Raw genomic sequence first — 19166 nt, forward strand, 5'->3', positions numbered from 1 at the left:
AAGGACAAGCATTTTTAAGATTTATTTATTTGTTTTATTATTTTCTTGAGGGCGGGAGGGGCTGAAGGAGAGCATCTCAAGGACACTTGCCCCGAGCCAGCTCCATCTTACCACCTGAGATTTCCCGAGCCTTCCAGGCACCACAGGAACAGGCATTTGTAAAACTTTGTGTTTCATAAGAATTCCAGATTCATGGAAGGTTGCAGAGGTCGCCCACAGCTACCATCCCTGACCTGTTAGCCAGTTGGCCCCGGGGCCCTTGTGGGCTCCCAGGGGAGCTTGGCGTCTGTGCAAAGCAGCCCATTTACCATCCACACTGCTAAGCAAGGTGGCACCATCCCCATCATCATATTATAGTCAGGAGAACCCTGTAGGAATTCAGGAGAACCACAGTAATTTGCTGGGAGCTCCTCAGGCTCTTCCCCAGAATAGAAGCCTCCAGAAGACAAGCCCGGAGGGTTCCCGAGGGGCCCCAGGCTGCGTGGCTGCGGACCTCCCAGAGTCCCCTCTGTGGGACTTCCTCCCGTGCTGTGTTTTGAGAATTCGCAGCCCATATGCAGTCCACGAGAGCATGTCCTGCCGCACCTGGTGAATCCCACCTGCTGTAGAGGACGGTACTAAGGACAGTGACTGCCAACTGGACCGGCCTCGTAGGCTGTGCAGGAGCAGGCGGGCTGGGGGCTGGGCCAGGGTCCACAGGGTCCACACTGTCTTTGGTGAGACTCTGTAAGAAATCGAGTGGATTTGGGGCACTCTGGAGGTTTTCACAGGAGGCGTAGAAGTAGCATTAATACATTGAATTTGGTGTGTTTGAAGGTGTGGCATCAGTGAAGAAAGTGTTGGCAAATGTCAGCACATGTCAGGCCCGCGCCTGTGAGGTCCTTACAGCCTCCCTTGAGCATCTCCCGCTGGTGTCTGGGGATGGGTCAGGGGGGTCCAGGGTGCACCATCATTGATGGAGGCTGTGACTCTGGGCAAAGGAAGTGACCAGGGAGGTGGCCCATACCTCATAGGGGGACTGTTGCATCTCTGCTGTGGACAGCGGCAGCAAATCAGAACAATCCCAAAATCCAGCGGGCAGCACTCATTGCGGGTGAGGAAACAGGACACGGCAATCAAGCCATCATTAGCAACATGCCATGACACTGAAAACATGTGATTTTTTTTCTTTTTTTTTTTACAAAGCCAGGGTATCCAGTTACATATTTCGTTTTTTTTTTTTTTCATATTTCATTTTGTTAAAAGATGTCCCCTTACCTCTGAGAACACTCACAGATGCATGCTGGGCTTGCAGTGACATCTCGGGAACTGCCCTGACTGCCCTGTGGCACATCCCTCGTCAGAAGTCTCATTTGGCTGCTTAGTGGTTGCTTAGAGGCAACACAGGCATTTCCCGCTCACTCCAGCCCATCCTGGGCAAACAGATTTTCCGCACATGCGGCTCCATCTCTCTCCAGTTGCTCACATTGCTGCATCATTTTCTCTAGAGATTCCTGAGCTTTGTCTACATGGGGAGAAACACGCCGGCCGGACCCAGGGACTCGGGGTTTAGCTTGCTGAAACCGAGTTGGAATGCGCACAGCAGGCGGCAGCGCCGAGGGTGGGGCTCAGGTGCTGCAGGGACATAATGGCCCGACCTGTATCTTGGTGGAGAGCAGGACCCAGACACGTCCTGTAGGGTCAGCAGGACCCGGTGCCCAGGGGCAAATGGGCTCACTTTGCGGATTACCCTGTTCGTTGTCTGTATAGCAGGGCCCCAGCACATGCTGCACATCGGCCGCCCCTCCCCAGCGCCATGGTGATGAACCAGCTCATGCGACTGACGTCCTGTGGTGCCATTGCCTTCCGTGTTCCCACGGCCTTGTCCAGGAGCCTGGCGGCGAGCAGCGCTCGCTTGTCTTGCGGGGTCTGGGGACTGAGGGGCTGGGCCGGGGTCGTGGCGAGCGCACTGTGGACAGGGGCCCCACCATGCCCCCACTGCGTTCCACAGCGTGCCTGTGAGTGGGGCCAGGGGTCAGGACCGGGCCTTCCAGCTCTCAGGTCAGGCTCTTACCTGGCGATTTGGAAGGATTTTCCAGTGGTCCTGGAACCTGTGTCCTGAGGGAGGTTGAGGAAGGAAAGTCCGCGAAGGTTGTGCATGCAAGAGGTGTCGAGCTCGTTCCAGAACCTCGTCCCGAAGGCCCCAGGCAGGGGCGGTCGGCCAGTCCTGGGGCCACTGCATGGCCTACTCACCAGCGGGAGCGTCAGACGTCAGATGCTGAGGGAGGCGGTGCTCAGGACGCGCCAGCCTGGCCCGCGGTGCCGCGGTGATGAGGAGGCACTTGGCATCCGCGTGTAACCACTGTGTGTTCCCTTTCAGCCCGTCTCTCCCTGCCCTGGACTGGCAGCTGCCATCGCGCTCAGGACCCTACGAGCTGAGGATTGAAGTGCAGCCCAAGCCCCACCACAGAGCTCACTATGAGACGGAGGGCAGCCGGGGGGCCGTGAAGGCATCGGCTGGAGGACACCCCAGCGTGCAGGTACTGGGGTCCCCGGGGTCCATCCCGATCGTGGGCGCACGCATTTTCAGCTGCTCGTGCCAACAGCTGGCTCGGCGTCTCTGTCTCTTAAAAAAGTTTGTTATCTCCCAGGTTCTCTGATCAGCCAGGGATGCACAGATAGTCCAGATTTTCTCCCTAATGTGTGGAGTGGCAACAGTGAGAGGCCCTGTAGCTCCTCCTCCTGCCACCTGAGGTCAGCTGCAGTCAGTAACCCAAGGCTTTGTATGACTGTGGGAATCCCACTCAGGGGTCCCGAAGCTGTGAGGGGGAGGCCTGTCCCCTTGGGGGGGTGTCCTGGAACTGCAGGGGGAGACTTGTCCCCTGGGGGGGTCCCAGAGCCATGGGGCCATCCGTGAGTCATCCCCCTGGTGGTGTCAAACCCTGGGACCCGTGTGGCAAGCTGAGACCTTGTCGTTGCCTCGTCCAGACAGATGCTCCTCTGTCCCCTTGTCCTCCTGGGCACACATTTGATTCAAACTTGACGGGGAAGTGGAAAAGGACCCTGAGGGTCTGCACCATGTTCCTGGTGGCATCAGCAGCAGTGTAGACAGGGCGTCCTGTGAGCCCCTTAGGAGACATGACCCCTGGAGGTGTCCTGGGTTAGCACATTTAAAAGAAAATAAATAGAACCTTGAAATGAGAATGTTTATATTTGACGACCTTTTTTTTAAGAGCCTGCGGAGATAAGTGTGGTCACAAGGCTGCAAGGTGTCCCTGTCCCCCCACCCCCCATGCCCACGGTTGCTGCCCGTCCCGCGAGCTCAGAGCTGGGGTCGAAGGGACTGAGAGCTGCCACCAGCCCCCACCCCGCTTCTCACCCAGACCTTGTGCCCCAGACCAGCGGCACCCAGGTATGGCGGTCCACCCCCCCACGTCCCAGCGACTCCCACAGCAGATCAGCAGGAGCCAGCGCAAGGTCCCAGGGCCAACACTTAGTGAACTCTGCTACTGTGAGGCGCCATGGAGTACGGTGCTTCCAGGGGCCGATCTGTAAGCTTCCTTCCTTCTGAAAGTCCAAGGTTCTCGGGGTGTGCTCTTGGCCAGGGGCCTTGGGAATGTAGGTTCTCTGCGGAGCCTGGAGCGTCCCAGCTGGGCCCACAATCTGGTCCCCTCTGCTCCCCACCTTGGGGCTCACCGCATGGCGTCTGTCCCCGTCTGTGCTTCTCGGTTCCTTGAGCAGGACCTGCTGTGAGGGCCAGGGCGTCCAGGAGCTCAGTGCTCCCAGGGAAGAGGCACCACAGGCAGTCAGGGCCAGGCTGGGGTCTCCTGCCCATGGGTCAGGGTGGTTCTGGGTGCTGGTCTCACACCCCAACACTGGGGGGCATGAGCTTCCCTCGGCTTTAGGGCTGGAACATCTGTCACGGGAGCCCTGGGGGCACCTTGGTGTGGTGATGGGGAGGGCATATGGGCACAGAGGCTGCCACCGCGTGGACAGTGGATCATAGTCACACGTAACCAACAAGCTGTGATCCTCCTGCCCAGCCCGCTGGGGGGCCCTGCAGTGGCTGCGTGTGGATGGTTTGCTCTCTTGCCCAGGTATAGGCGGCAGTGGGCCGGGCTCTCCTGTGTGGGCCCTGGTGCATCAGAAGGGTGCTCTGCAGGGCGCTTAGCATTTTTACTTTATGCTGTTTAGATAAGTGGAAATCCTGCCAGGGAACAAGCTCTGGAGGGAAAGGCTGTCTGTCCTGCAATGGTCAGCAGCCCAGAGCTTGTGGGAAGTCAGGGCGGCCAGGGCCTATGGCCGTGTGCGTGATGCCAACTAGTGCCCACTTGCCTGGTGCCAGCTGGACAGTGTGGGCTCCTGCCTTCGTGGCAGGTGAAGGTGAAGGTGCTGGTGTCAGTGGGGCCCCAGGACAATGGACGCGTAACTCTCGCTCCTGCTGCCACTCGCGCCCAACACAGGTGGCTGCTGCGGCGAGGAACCAACAGCCCCAGGAGGAGAGACTCGGGTAGCAGACCAATGACAGCCAATGGCCCCGCTTCTTGAAATCACAGCAGCAACAGTGCCGGGCCTGTGGGGGAGCCTCCTGCGGGTACTCGCACCCAGTGCGTCGCAATGCAGACTCTAGGGGCTCTGCTACCACCACTGAGGATGGCCCTGTGCTCCTGTAGGATGGGGGCGCTGCGCCCTTAGCATGTGGGCACTGCCTCTACCACTCACCCCTCCCGGAAACCCTGCCCCCAGGGCCTCACTGTGGTATTTGTCAAATGTGTAGACATTACACACAGAAGGAGGCATTTTGGAGGAATTAACAAAACTTGAAACCCTATTTAAAATTTCCTACAAATCATGTCAGTTGAAGCGAAGGCCAGTGGAAGAGGCTGGTTGTGGGTTTAAATAGGAGGAACTCTTGCCCCCCCCCCCCCCCCCCACCAAGTAAGATGCAGAAAGTAAATGGTACTCAACAGAAAACGTCAGGTGCTGCTCAGGGTGAGAAGTTAGTAATTTAGTGTTTTCTGATGGATCTGCAGCAGAGTGCATGTCTGTCTATGCAAGTGCGAGGGGAGCAGTTACAAGGGGTTTTGGGGGTTTGTTTTCTTCTTCAGTGGGTGGACCACAAATTGGATAAAAATAGAATTTGTGGACAATTATAAAACATGAAAATAGAAAAGTCTCTTAGTTGCTGCGAAAGCTTGCTAACCACAAGGTTTTATTCTGTGCTGAGCTATTTTAGCATCTGCCTGATGAGGGGCTACAGCACCACACCCACTCCTCCCTCTGCTGGGGCTGGGCCACCCATGGGCTGTTCCCAGGAAAGCTACGCACCCATGGGCTGGGCTGTGGCCACTGGGTCCTCGGGCTGTGGGCTCTGGTCCGGGGAGACCATTACTGGCAGACAAGAACCGTTACATGCACTCAGGAGCCCGATAGAAACCTGCCGTCCTGCGCCTGCTGCTCATCAGACTTTCAATCCTAAGTGTCTCCATCAAATCAAAGTTGTCTGCAGAGTGGAAACGCCCCAGCCGGGCCCCAGAAGGAGGACCTGCTCTTCTGGAGCGTCTGTGACCGCAGGAAGGAGCACACCAGCCGCCACCCACCCCCCATCCAGGACACATAGCACCATCTGAGGCGTCCTCCCAGGCACAGTCAGACCATGGCTGAGGGGCAAGAGGAGCCTTCAGCATTCTTGGAGTCTTGCTCTGTTTCTGCGTGTGCCTGTGGTGTCGCTCAGGGCTTGGGCGTGCTGCGAGCCCGTGGGACCCCAGCCCGTGTTCCGTTTCTCCTGAGCACCTGTGTTCATGCCCTTGGATTGGAAGGATGTCAGCAGCCAGCACTTGGGGCTGCTGTGCTCTGCCCCGGTGTAGTCCAGCTTGGGTCAGTCAGCAGCCGTCAGAGAGAATAGCCCCTTGGGGAGCATGGGCATGAGGTCCCCCAGGTTCTCAGAGGCCTTGGTCTGGGGAGGGCCTGCCATGAGATCCACCTTCCCAGGGGTGGCCCTCCTCCGGGCTGCTGCTTGCTAACCAGAGACTCAGGCCTGAGAGGCAGGGGGTTCCTGCTTTGTTTCTGCGCCCTGAGCCCACCCTTCCCGCCCTCTGTGCAGTACCCAGCGCCTCGTACACAGAGCAGGGCTCAGGTGAGGGTGTGGTGGGTGGACTCCAGAGACCTAATCTGGGGAGGGTCTCTTGTCCCCCCCTTACCCCCGCCCCTCAGGGCTCCAAGCAGCGACCTGGCAGATGTCGCTGACCTCTGACCCAGGGTCAAAGACTTAAGCTCTGTTTACCAAGTTACCAAAATAACTGCTCGATAGCATCTAGCCCACCACACAGAGGCCGGGCTTGTGTGAATAATTAATAGGTCCCTGAAACAGGAAACCTAGGGAAAGTCTTATTGGGCTGTAAACAGTGTTTGAGGGCTGTACCTTGTGCCGTTAGTTAGGCTGTCCAGTCAGGGACCAGTGGCCAGTGTGCCCCCCCCACCCCAGCAATAAAGGAATTGGCTCTGGAGCCTCTGCAGGATGTGGGGACACCCAGGCCCAGGCAGTAGGGTTTGCCCCCCCCCCCCCACCGTGGAGCAGCTGTGCCCTGGGGTGCAGGTGTCTCCTGGAGCCTCTAGGCCTCCCTGGGCCCCCACAGAGCAGGCCCAGTTTTCGCTGCCTGTAGGGCTCTGAGGGCAGAAGCCCAGGACAGATACACCAAGGAGGACACCCTGCTCCCAGGTCTTGGAAACAGGCAGAGACTCCCTGCTACTGTGATGACTCATCATGTTATGCACCCCACTGCTGCCCCATACGGACGGGGCTGCAGAGCAGTCTGGGTGCTCCCAATGCCCACAGCACCTTTCTTCTCACCCAGAGGTCTGTCCCGTTGTTTCTCTTGAGTGGTCACAGTGTGTGCTGCCTCCTATGCTCAAGGCAGGGCTGTTAACCAGAACGCCAGTATTTTCACAAAAGGCAGATGGATGGATGTTCCCAAAGTCATTGCTTGATGGCAAACCCATGTGGGCCCAGCAGGGTGCAAGCACTGGCATGATCCACAGAACAGGGCACCCTGCACGTGGAGCCGAGATGCCACATTGTCAGAGGTTAGAAGCAGATCTAACCCCAACCCAACCCCGATCAGCCCCGTGGCCCAGTGTGGCAGACCTGCTGAGGGCGCAGATTCGTGCTCCACAGGGCTACCTCTACCCCTGCAGCCGTGTCCGGGCAGGTGGTCCACCGAGCACACACTCTTCTATCGGCACCACCTTGTCCTGCACCCCTGCTGCCTGGTGGGGTGCATGGGGGCCGTCTGGTCAACTGTCTGGCTCACTGCACCCCCAACACTGGCAGGCACACCTGGAGCACATGCCTGGCACCACTGACATATGTCATCAGCTCTATGTCAACAGCCAAGAGCATGTCCCCCTGAAGCAAAACCAGAGAGACGCCCCGGAGCCGGAGCCGGAGCCACTCCACTGCACGTGTCACTGCAACCAAGATGTCGTCACGAGGGAATCCTCGCAGGTGTGTTGCCATCTCCGGACATGTGGCAAAGGCTCGTGAGCTCAGGCAGGTCCTGGATGTGGACGTTTGGACACCGGTGTGAGCTTTGTGGGTCAGCTGAGCTGGCAGAGGTGTGGTCTGGTTTTCCTTACAACCCAAATGCTCACTTGGGTATAAAGGCCGTGTCTTATGTAGCCATGGAAGCTGCCAGAAATCTTCTGATTCAAAACTTTGGCTTCCTTTTCCTTGCTGCAGAGATTTTAGGATAAAGTCGCCGCAGGCTCAGAGCCTCTGCCCATCGCCCTTAATGACGCCAACCTTCTAGTAACCGCATGTGGTTTCCTGAAACGTCCTTTGAGGGGCTTTCCCACGTAGACACAAGTGCCATGTGCTCACTGCGGCTGAGCCCCTGAACCTGTCAGATGCAGGTGAGATGGGGTAACGTGTTAGGCAGTTTAACTGGAGTCAAGGGTGAGACATCCATTTTTAATAAGAATGTCGAAGTATGGGATCCCTGGGTGGCTCAGCAGTTGGGCGTCTGCTTTTGGCTTAGGTCGTGATCCTGGGGTCCCGGAATCCAGGCCCACATCAGGCTCCCTGCATGGAACCTGCTTCTCCCTCTGCCGGTGTCTCTGCCTCTCTCTCTCTCTCTCTGTCTCTGTGTGTGTGTGTGTGTGTCTCTCATGAATAAATAAATAAAATCTTTTTTTTTTTTTTTAAAGAAGAATATCGAAGTAGAGAACCCCACACCCCTGCTGTCCCTCCCGACAGAGGCCGAGCCACAGATGCTGGGTGCCCTCAGGGCTGGACCTGGTGGGAAATCCCTGCTCTGGGTGCTCTGAGGTTGCCCCTCAGCCTGGGGTACCAGAAAGCCTGGTCTTCAGACTGGGAGCCAGGCTGTCTGCAGGGGGACAGGATGCTGGGTGTCACCCCCCTGGGGCCCCAGGAAGCACAGGCCGGCAGAGGAGAGGTGCGTCCCCTAAACAGCCTTGCTCCTCCACGTGGGTCCCAAGGGTTGGGCCAGTCAGAGGGGCAGCAACCTGTTCAGATACCCCGGTTTTCACCCTTTGTCCTGCTGCATGTCCTAAAGGCTATCCTATCTCGAGGGAGAGGTCTCTGGACTGGACAGTTCCATAACTGTCCCTGCTCAGGGCCGGTGGGCGCAGTCCCCGCCAGCTGGGCTGCCCTCAGGCCCCTGCTCTCCTGCCGGAGAACAGTGGGCTCTTGTCTGTGACTGAGCGCCCTGCTCTGTGTCAGCACGGACGCCCCTCGGCCTGGCTGTGGGCCTGAGTGCGCCAAGGTGGGACGCACAATCACGCCTTGTCTGACCTTACGGGTGGCCGTCCCTCCTGTAGCACTGGCTGCTGGGAGGAGGTGCCTGCCTGCCTCCTGCACCAGCCTTTGTGCTGGAGCCCTGCCCTCGCTGCCTTGGGGTCACTGACAGCAAACACCAGGGGCCAGGCATGGCTTCGGGAAGGTCACCGCACCTCCAGCTAGCTCTGTGCTTGGACAGTGGCCCATGACCGCCACCTCCTCATGTGTTTATGGTCACACTGACCAGGTGTTGCCCTGCTAGGACTCATGGCCTGCCCTGAGGAGGAGGGAGGTCAGGGAGCATGACCTCAGTGGCCTCTAAGCATGTGAGGGTCCCTGGGTGCAGGGAGGTCAGTGCAGGTGATGGACACGAGTTTTGTCAGCCCAGGGCTGCATGGTGGGTGCAGTGGCCTCTAAGGGAGCACCACCCCATGTGCCCGGGGGGGTGGGTCCTGCAAGCTCCTGGGAGTCCCTGGATGTGCCCCTGCAGGTGTCCTGCACCTATGCAGATGCCAGCCTGCCACGTGATTGGACATGGCTTTCTTAGAAGACGGATGTTTCTAGAACTTTGTTGTTGCCTCCCCGTGGCCAGGTCTTGGGGTTGCTCTGGGTTCTAGAATCACCAAAGATGTGTTTGCTGCTGTCTTTTAGTTTAACGTTTCCTAATGGTTTCTGGGACTCATAGGCACTCTGTTTCTAGATCATTTCTTTCCCTCAGCAGAAAGTCAAGGCTTCTCAGCATGTTTTTAATTAGAAATGCTAAATGTAGTGTTTCCATGCAAAACATTTTTTGATCCAAAGATAATGTAATTTGTTTTCTCTGGATGCATCCACGCACGTCTGTGGGAATCCCATCACGTCCCCCGCAGCGCCCCACCAGCCAGCTCCGTGTGTGACCTCTTGGGGTCTCCTGCATTTGGTCACCTCCAGCTGCAAAATGGGCACACTGAGGCGTGAACTGTACCATCTACAGGGTCAGCCCACAGGGGTCAGGGCTGGGCAGCCGATGAGGGTGCCCTCCCTCAGACATGGCCCCTGGTGCCTTGCTCCCATGGCGGGATGACATTTGCCATGACATTTGACCATTTGCCACGAGCTGGTGGGCCAAGGTCCTGCCATGGCTGTGATGGCGCCCCCAGCCTCCCCTCTCTTCCCTTGCCTCCACCTGTGTGCCCTCAGTCTCAGTGGGAGCCGGCCTGTGACCGTCTCCGCTCTGCTCGGTGTCCACACAACCACTGTGCCCTGCGGCTGGAATGCCCTGCATGAAGATCCCTGCAGCGCTCCTGTGGTGCGGTTGCTCCAGTGTTGGGGGAATCCTGCCCCTTTCCCTGCGCTCAGGGGAGGGCTCCTTCTCTGGGTCACTCACTGGGCAGGAACCGCATGGCAGGAAAGCTCGAGGTGACACACTGGGAAGTGGAATCAGGGAAACAGGCCTTGGACCAGAACCTTCTGTCTCTCAGCGTCCCGATGGGTTGCTGATTCACAGACGTGCGCCAGTTGACTGGTGGGGGTTGCGGAGCGAGGAGAGCTGGTTCTCTACCTTTGTCTGATCCGTGTGTGGGCCTTGCCCACCTGTCCTCACCTGGTCAGTGGGGGCAGGTCTAAGGTCTTTTTTTTCCCCTTTTAAAGATTTTATTTACTTATTCATAGAGACGCACACAGAGAGAGGCAGAGACACAGGCAGGGGGAGAAGCAGGTTCCACACAGGGAGCCCGACATGGGACTCGATCCCGGGTCTCCAGGATCACACCCCGGGCTGCAGGCGGCACTAAACCGCTGCGCCACCCGGGCTGCCCAGGTCTAATGTCTTGACAGTGAAGGGAACGAGCCAGGCAGTGAGGAGCAGTGAGGAGCGTGCTCCTGGCCCCCCGCCCCCTGGGAACATGAAATTCCATGCCGCCAGTGGCAGCAAGTTCACTTTGCCAGAGCCGGAGAAGAGGCTGACCTGGCTCGTAGAGCCCCGGGGGTCGTGTGTTTAGGTAACTTGGCAGGCAGGCATCCTGGGACGCAGGGGGCAGCCAGGAGACATGGGACTCCAGCTCCACCCGGCAGCTCCCCGACACGGCACATCCGCCCATGAGAGCAGAAATGCCAACAGGTGCTTCAGAAGCCACCTTTGCTGTGTCTGGTTCTGATGAGTGCCCCTGAGCCCCAGACACTTCTGTGCAGTTGCCCCCAAGGGACGCCCAAGCTCTGAGCCTCTTGGTCACCTCCGTTTCATCCGTGTTTTGTTGAAGATGTGCGCCCACCCTCCAGCAAAATCAAATACTGGGACTTTTTGAGTGAACAGTTGATTGTTAGAGTCCTTGGAAAGTTTCAAATCTATTGTGAACTGTAGCCATCCCATTAGCAGATGTGAGTCTGTTCCCAGAGGCAGGGCACTGTCCCTGTCTGGTCGAGGGTGGTGGCCAGTGGTCCTGGGGGCATGGTCTCGGGGAGTCTGTGCTTCCCAAATACTTATACAACAGACTCATTAGCCACAGCTCTCGCTACTTTTTATTCTTTACTGTTTCAGAAAGATAGAAACATTCTCTGTGTCAAAACGCAGGGAACTCTAGAGTGAGCTTGTTGTCCTGAAAGGAACAGTGCACAGCCCCTAGAGTCCTCCTGTTGTCAGGACTGTGACCAAGTGCAGCTTAAGTGCTGGGTAACTCTGCTATTAGATGAGGAGGAATCCGGTCTAGGACCTTTGTCAGGTCATTCACAGGAGGAATTCGCAGAATTTAAATGACATCATATAAACTTAGCGTTGCTGTCGGATGTAGTGCACACACCACATGCACACACATGCACCTACAGGCATGCATGCACACATGTACACCTACAGGCATGCACACACATGCACATACCTACACCTACAGGCATACACACACATACACCTACAGGCAGGCACACACACTCATGCACACACACATACACATATACACCTATGTATACACATATACACCTGCATGCATGCACACATGTACACATACATGCATGTGCACCCTTGCACACACATGCACATCTACAGTCATGTACAAGCCACATACACGTGTGCACACATACATACACAAATGCGTACACATATATGATCCTCTGTGTACTGTGTGTGTGTGTGTGGATATACACGTATGTGTGGAGGGAGTGACTTCAGCCTCCTGGCTCTCTCTCTCTTTTTTTTTTTTTCTCTCTCTCTTTTTTTTTAAGGTGTTATTTATTTATTCATGAGACACAGAGAGAGAGGCAGCGACACAGGCAGAGGGAGAAGCAGGCTCCCTGCGGGGAACCCGATGTTGGACTCGATTCTAGGACCCCAGGATCACGCCCTGAGCCAAAGGCTAGAGCTCAACCGCTGAGCCACCCAAGCACCCCCTCCCAGCTCTCCTACTGTGGCACAGGGTATGGAGCATCCATCACCAGGTCCTTTATCTTTACGTTAGAATCCATGCAGCCTGAGATCATGCACGGACCCCTTCTGAAGGGTAACCTGGGCCCCCAGAGATCTTAGAGTCCAGAGCCGTCAGGGGCTTTGTTGGTGGGCCTGCAAGCTGCTCTCCTGCTGCGGAGACAGCCTTTGCTCTGTGTGTCCAGTCTTCACAGGTGCACCTGTGTGGATGGCGTGCATAGCCTTACCATGACGCTGTTGGTCTTCCATCCATACTCTCCCACATAGGGTCTGCTGACCACACCCCCTACCAAACCAGATCTCACAGCCCAGGCAGCTCTGGGTGCAATCTGGTCCTCACTTCGACTGAATCTCCCTTCCCTTTTCCTGAGAAGACAGCACAATACCAACATTAACATCAGAAAACAAGCCCATTTTCCCCACCCTCCTTATGTCCCTGAGTGTTTTTTTTTTTTACAGGAAGGACTTCAAATCTTAAGTTACATGGTTAAAAGTGTATGGACTTTTGCCACAGAAACTGTTGCCTGAGTAAAGCTGTTAAAAATGACTTGGCGTTGCCTGCGCAGGACCATCGCCTTGGCCTGCCTAGTCATCCTGTTAGCAGCCTGGCCAGGGGACCCTTCCTGACCGCATGCCAGCGGTTCTACCTGCGTCCAGTGAGACACACACCTGCCATGTGCAGACACAGACTTCTGTAAACATCTGCACACATGTGCACACGCACGCTCACATGCTTGCATACACGGCCAGGCTCTTGAGGTGGATCCTGAGTGTTTCATGCAGCGGGGAGGCTCTGTTCTGCAGAGATTGAGCTCAGACCACCGTGAAGGCTCTGCTCACACTGTTTTTAGCAGGTGCCTAGGGGCATGGCTGAAAAGAGCAGGGGCAGCGCCTGGTGAAGGCCTGTGTGGATCCATCCGTGTGTGTTCTCAGGCAGATCAGTTCTCCGATGGCAGGCTCCACATGTCAGGCCTGGTTCTGCTCTTGTCCGGCTTTCTTGTGTTCTGCTCCCTTAACAAGGTCTCCATGGGCAGCAGGTTGCTGTTCGTCTGTATGCCATGGTCATCTTAGGCATGAGGTGGTGTGACAGCTAGGCTCTGCCCCCTGATGCAGTCATTGTCACGCCATCACCTCCTGCATCAGGTAGCAGTGCTGTCAGGTAGAGACCGTGCAGCTTTCCTTCTGTCATTTGGGAGGGAATGTGCGTGGATGTAGGAAACCCCGTGTGGGTGCGGGTGCAGCCTCCCTGTCGGGCGGTGAGGATTCAGGACCTACCCTAACATGAGGGTTCACACTACGCAGGGCCACAAGTTACTGTGGTCACTGCAAGTTCAGGTTAAAGCGTGAATCCTGATTGCAAGCTGGGCTTCCCTCCCTGTGGTTCCTTTGGGCCTCATGTAAAGAGGTGAATTTTACACTGGCTGAACAGCAAGCCGTGCCACCGCGACCCTGCCTGCACGTGTCCAGCGGCGCTCTCAAAGGGTTTTGCCCCACTTGTCACTTATCACCCACCCCTGAGTGCTGAGGTAAGCACAGGAGCTAAAAACAAACATTCTTACGTGTAGAAAACTTAGCAGCTCTTACACCTTGAAAATGGAATAATATATTTTGTTTAGTTGAAGCAAAGAGAGGTCATTGTTATGACAGGTAACTTTATAAATACCGTCTTGACAGATGGTGAACCATGCCGGAGGCAGAGCGCCCATGTAGGGCAGCGTGTGGACTGTTCAAACTGCTTTCCTGAAAATGAACTTCATGTTTTGAATAATAGATGTTTATCTCCCAGGTTAAACCTTAAATATTCCCATTTTCACTGAAATGACATGTTTTTAAAAGGGTGAAGTTGTACCCAGAATCCACTGCGCTCTGCATGCATTCAGAGAGGCGGCCCAGGGAGGCCCTGGGGGACGTGGGAACTGTCATTTCCCAGTGGTGTGAGCGAGTGGGGCTGCCTCCTCTGCCATGGACACGCCTTGGCCACATGAGAGGCTATTCTGGCCAAAGACTCATTTACGCCTTATTGTGTTAAATGTCACAGAAAGAAACCGCAAGTGGCAAAACAGGGCAAATCAGCCCTTAATCAGGCTCTGATTTTACTTGCACGTCGCCTGTTATGAAAATGTAGATTTGAGTCCAGCACAACACAAAGGCTCCTTAGCTCATTAAATCTGCAAAGGATTGAAGTGACCCTCCCCCACAGTGAGGACACGGGATTGAGTGGGCCACACAAGTGGGTCCTGGCCTTGACCCTGACCCAGGCGTGCGGGTGGGGATGCTCGTGTGTTCACGAGGAGAGTACTTTGTCAGTGAGAACTGCCTGGGAATGGGCATTGTGGACAGGTTCTCCACATGTGGTCTCAGTGAGGTGCTTGTGTGCACAGGGCCGCAAGACCGTGTGTGGACATGCAGGGCTGAGAGGAGCAGCCCTTCCACACATGCTGACCACACGGGCACAGCATCCCCGGTCCCTCTGCAGGCATCTCCCCAGTGGTGCTCCCTGCCTGTGTGCACACGCCTGTCAGACACGTGTTTGGTCCATGTGTGTCAGGAACCTGTAGATCTGGACCATATTATTTTAATATGAAGAAGCCACTTTGATGATGACCACGTCCGCAGATGCGTGGGACCCTGTTACAGGCACTAAAAGATGAAAATGGCGTGGCCAGTGCACAAGTTTCGGGCCACAAGCCTTAACCACACACAGCACCTCTGTGTCTGGGGAGCCCTCCTGTGAGCGTATGCATGTGTGCATATGTGCTCTGAGTGTGTGGGGTGTGAGTACACACATGCTCGCGGGCGTGCACGAGTGTGTGTGTTCTCCGTCCATGCACACCGTCTGCAGGAAGCACTGGGAGATCCCTGGGGTGATGGTCAGAGTCTCCCTACTGAACCGCCACATGGTGCACACGTGGTGCCTGGGCCTTGGCCCTGCCCTGTGGCCTCTCACGAGTGCCCGGTCCTCTTCTGCCCAGCGGGTGGCAGGTGGTGGGCTGGGCCCAGACATTCAGTTTGCTGACAGTGCATAGATCTGCCTCCTGAACAGTCGTCGTCGTGGGTTGTCCTCTGGGAACTCAGAACCTGTAAGGAACTTATCTTCTAATTAAATTAAAACAGTAAGTACATGTGTCTTTCTGAGCCTGGTTTTGATTAACGGCTCACTGCTGCCCTGCACATGTGGAGAGGCAGGTGCTTGCTCCTCTGGGGTAATGGACTCCTAGGGTGGATCCCCATGACTCCTCTGTGGTGTGACTGCAGACGAATGTGTTTTTTATTCTAAGTTGGGTTGAGGGTGAAGACATTGTTGTACTTAGAACAAATGTTGTGAGGCCCTGGGTGCAGGTGGTGACAGGGAAATGGGTGCTCGTGGACAGACCTCCGGGCAGCGTGACCCGGGCACAGCTGGCCTCTTCAATCCGACCTGGGGCTCCCCTGGGGGCTTGGGCTCTCCCCCACATGGGAATGAGGTGCATGCACTTGGCATGTGGATACCTGCATTCTCCGGAGACGAAAGGTTTGCCACCCGAAGCTGGGCTGGCCTTACCTTCCTGCCTCCTCGTGGCAGCTGACGGGCATGCGCCACTCACATGCACCTCTGATTCCATAAAGAGCACCTTCCGCCTGAGGCCAGGGGAAACGTGGGGTGCAGACAGGAGTCTTCAGAAGCAAGCGCTCAGCCTGGGGCCTTTTGTGTTCCCATGGCGTCTCGCTGGCCAAGGAGGCAGGACAGTGATGGTGAGTGGCCGACCTGCATCCCATCTGAGGCCACAGCTGCACCTGGAGAGCCCCAGACCTGCCCGCTGTCCCGTCAGCCTCTGTCAGCCTCTGGGCTGCTGTTCCTGCTTCTCAAGTTTATTGTTTTCAAATTGGGATGTCAACACGAGTATAAAAGCTGCACCAGTTTAGGCGGGATATGCGTGAGGCCTGAGCCCTGTTGCCATGAGCCTGGCCACGGCCCTGCCGCCTGCACAGAAACCTCCCACTGGTTCACACGGGAGCCCCATCTGTCCCCCCCCCGTCCCCCGCTGTTCGGGCCTGCACTGCAGGGCAGGTCCCTGTGACCCCATACCGGCCTCCTTGTGTGGGTGAAGTGACCTCAGGGTGCCCTCCCACCTCCCTGGCCCTGCCGCATGCCCCTCGGGTACCCACTCTGTAGCAGGTGCTCTGGGGTGTCACGCTCACAACTGTGCTCTGTGGGTGGGATGGCAAGGACGTGTGTCTGCTCCTCAGGGCCATTCTTCCATAGGTTCTCAGCCCCCCCCCCCATGCTTGCAGGTCAGGGTGCTGGCTGCTGGCCACACGACTGCAGGCAGGCAGCTGGCCTCCAGGCTCCTTTGAGGCACTGGTAGCCCCCAGCCCCGCGGGGTCATCTGGCAGCGGCGTTAGAGCAACTGTCTGTTGTCGAGGAAAGTGAGTGTGACTATGAAACGCAGAGCCAACAGCTTGGGATTGCCAGGCCCTTCCCAGGATCCAGGCTCTGCTATGGGGCTTCCTGCCATGGTTGGGGACATGAGCTGGGGGCACCAGGGCCGCAGGGAGCCCTCACCTGCCCCAGGGGCAGAGCGGCCCTGAGCAGGACAAAAAGGGGCCAACTTTGTGTCTATCTGGAGTGTCCTGTGTCATCAGGACATCAGGACAGGGTGCAAGGGAGAAAGTACCCTATCCTGGTGGTGCACATGTGAGTTTATTAGGGAGAAGTTTTCTGCAGACGGCTGAGTGCTGTTTCTGGGAGGCGCCAGCAGCATGTGGTCTTTATAGCGGACAGTGTCACAAGCTGCCAGGGAGACACACGAAGGGAGGAGGTGGGCTGCAGCGGGAGGCTTTGCGGGGACGCAGAGCCCCTCCTAGCTGCTGCCGGCATCTTGGGTGCTGCTCAGGGTGGTGCCGTGGCATGTGTGCAAGATGTGTGTGTGGGGGGGGGGGCACACGTGGATGTGTGTTTGAATGGAGGCAACAGGAATGCTCGCAGCTCACATGGGTCCAGGGCCATTAGGGCACCCTTGGGGTGGTATTCCTGAGTCCTTCACTGAGGGGCCGAGCTGCAGGAGTACTTGGCACCAAGCACCTGCTGCATGATTCCCTAGCAAGTCAGCCTCTGCTTGTCAACGTTTCAGTGGTTCTGGGCCGTTTTGTGCGCAGGTGCTTACTGGGGACTCTTGTTCTCTACGCAGCTTCACGGCTACTTGGAGAATGAACCGCTCACACTACAGCTGTTCATCGGGACGGCCGACGACCGCCTGCTGAGACCCCACGCCTTCTACCAGGTGCACCGGATCACAGGCAAGACTGTCTCCACTACCAGTCATGAAGCCATCCTCTCCAACACCAAAGTCCTGGAAATCCCACTGCTGCCTGAGAACAACATGCGAGCCATGTAAGCCGTGCCTGCGTGGCTGGGGCACTCAGGGCACGCGGGACAGTGCCGGGCAGTGTGGCCAGCATGCCCGCTTCTCCCCTTTGCCCTGGCCCTGGGCTCGGCACCCCACAGATCCGTAGGGTGACAGGTCCGTAGCACCTCAATGGCCGGTCCCGGCTGCCTGTCCACCATCAGGTTGCCCTCACCCCCTGAACATGACACCTGTTCATTTTTGGGTTCGCTGGCGACCAGATGCAAACGCTGCCTATGGAAGGAGTGCAGTGCGTCCAGGCAGGTGTCTCCTGGGAGGCTCTGTCGCTGCTGCCGCGAGTGGCTCTGAGGCCCAGCAGGCCTGCCCTCTGTGAGCTGACAACTGACCCTCCTGTGGGTAGCAAGGCCCATCCTCATGGCTCTGCCCCTCCCACTGACACCTCTGGGCGCTAAATGCAGTGCCATCTCCCCGTGCCGGTGGGAGGCTCCGTGGGCCTGGCGGGGTGGAGTGGGGCACCCTGAGCTGCACATCAGGGACTGATGACCCGTGTGGACTCTTGTTCTGGGCAGCGTGGACTGTGCCGGGATTCTGAAGCTCCGAAACTCTGACATCGAGCTGCGGAAAGGGGAGACAGACATTGGGAGGAAGAACACCAGGGTGAGGCTGGTCTTCCGAGTCCACATCCCTCAGCCCAACGGCCGGACGCTGTCCCTGCAGGTGGCTTCCAACCCCATTGAGTGCTGTGAGTACCGGAGCCAGGCCTGTGTCATTCTCTCATTTCTGTGACACATTTCCTGTCCTTGTTCGTGTGGATGCATGGACTCTTCCCTCCTGCTTGTGCAGTTGCTTCTGTCTCCGGCCTGCCGCATCAACCCCGTGGGGCTGCTCTGCAGTCATTCAGGTTTACGGGTTCTTGTGTGCTGCTGGCACCTGCTGCCGGCACCTGCAGGGAGGACAAGGAGGGGAGCTTGCTCAAACCTTGAGATGCATGCACGGGACCCCAAGATGCATGCATGGGACCCTGAGGTGTTTGCTCAGATCTCGAGGTGCTTGCTTGAACCCTGAGATGCATGCATCGGACCCTGAGATGCATGCATGGGACCCCGAGGTGTTTGCTCAGACCTCAAGGTGCTTACTCAGGACCCCAAGGTGCTTGCTTGAACCCCGAGATGCTTGCACAAAACACCAAGGTGCATGCTTGGAACTCTGAGGTGCTTGTTTGGGACCCCGAGGTGCATTCATGGACCCCAAGGTGCTTGCTGAGACCCAAGATGCGTGCATGGACCCCAAGGTGCTTGCTAAGACCCCGAGGTGCATGCATGGAACCTGAGTGGGACTCGGTCGTTGGTCTGGTTGTGGGGTGGAGCAAACTAAGTTTGCCGGCCCGCATAGGACTTGTTTGCCTTCCCTAGTGGCCCCTGGTTTTCCTTTCTTTCACCCTGTGTGTGATTCAGGAGCATCCAGCCTTGGACTTGACACCCTGCTCCTGCAGGGGCTCCATGACCCCTGTCAGTGACTTTGTTGACTTTTGTCGGCAAGTGAGGTGATTGACAGAAGCCCCACAAACCCGTGTGCAGTGGCTGCTCTGGGGGGCGGGACACGCAGGAGTCTTTGCAGGGTCTGGTGGGACATGCGGCCCACTGTCATGAACAGTGCG

General features: G+C 57.0%; 1 protein-coding gene across 8 annotated transcripts in view; it reads left to right on the forward strand.

The window, feature by feature from the left end:
• Positions 1–19166, forward strand: part of NFATC1 (nuclear factor of activated T cells 1) — a 96679-nt gene that overhangs the window by 22088 nt on the left and 55425 nt on the right. For all 8 annotated transcript variants that reach the window (XM_072758144.1, XM_072758145.1, XM_072758146.1 and 5 more), the window contains exons 3-5: positions 2360–2519; positions 17333–17535; positions 18079–18251. In XM_072758144.1, coding sequence (XP_072614245.1) covers positions 2360–2519; positions 17333–17535; positions 18079–18251 — 536 coding nt within the window. The remainder of the gene's footprint in view (positions 1–2359; positions 2520–17332; positions 17536–18078; positions 18252–19166) is intronic.

The sequence above is a fragment of the Vulpes vulpes genome, chromosome 5, assembly GCF_048418805.1.
Source record: "Vulpes vulpes isolate BD-2025 chromosome 5, VulVul3, whole genome shotgun sequence".
NCBI classification, from domain to species: Eukaryota; Metazoa; Chordata; class Mammalia; order Carnivora; family Canidae; genus Vulpes; species Vulpes vulpes.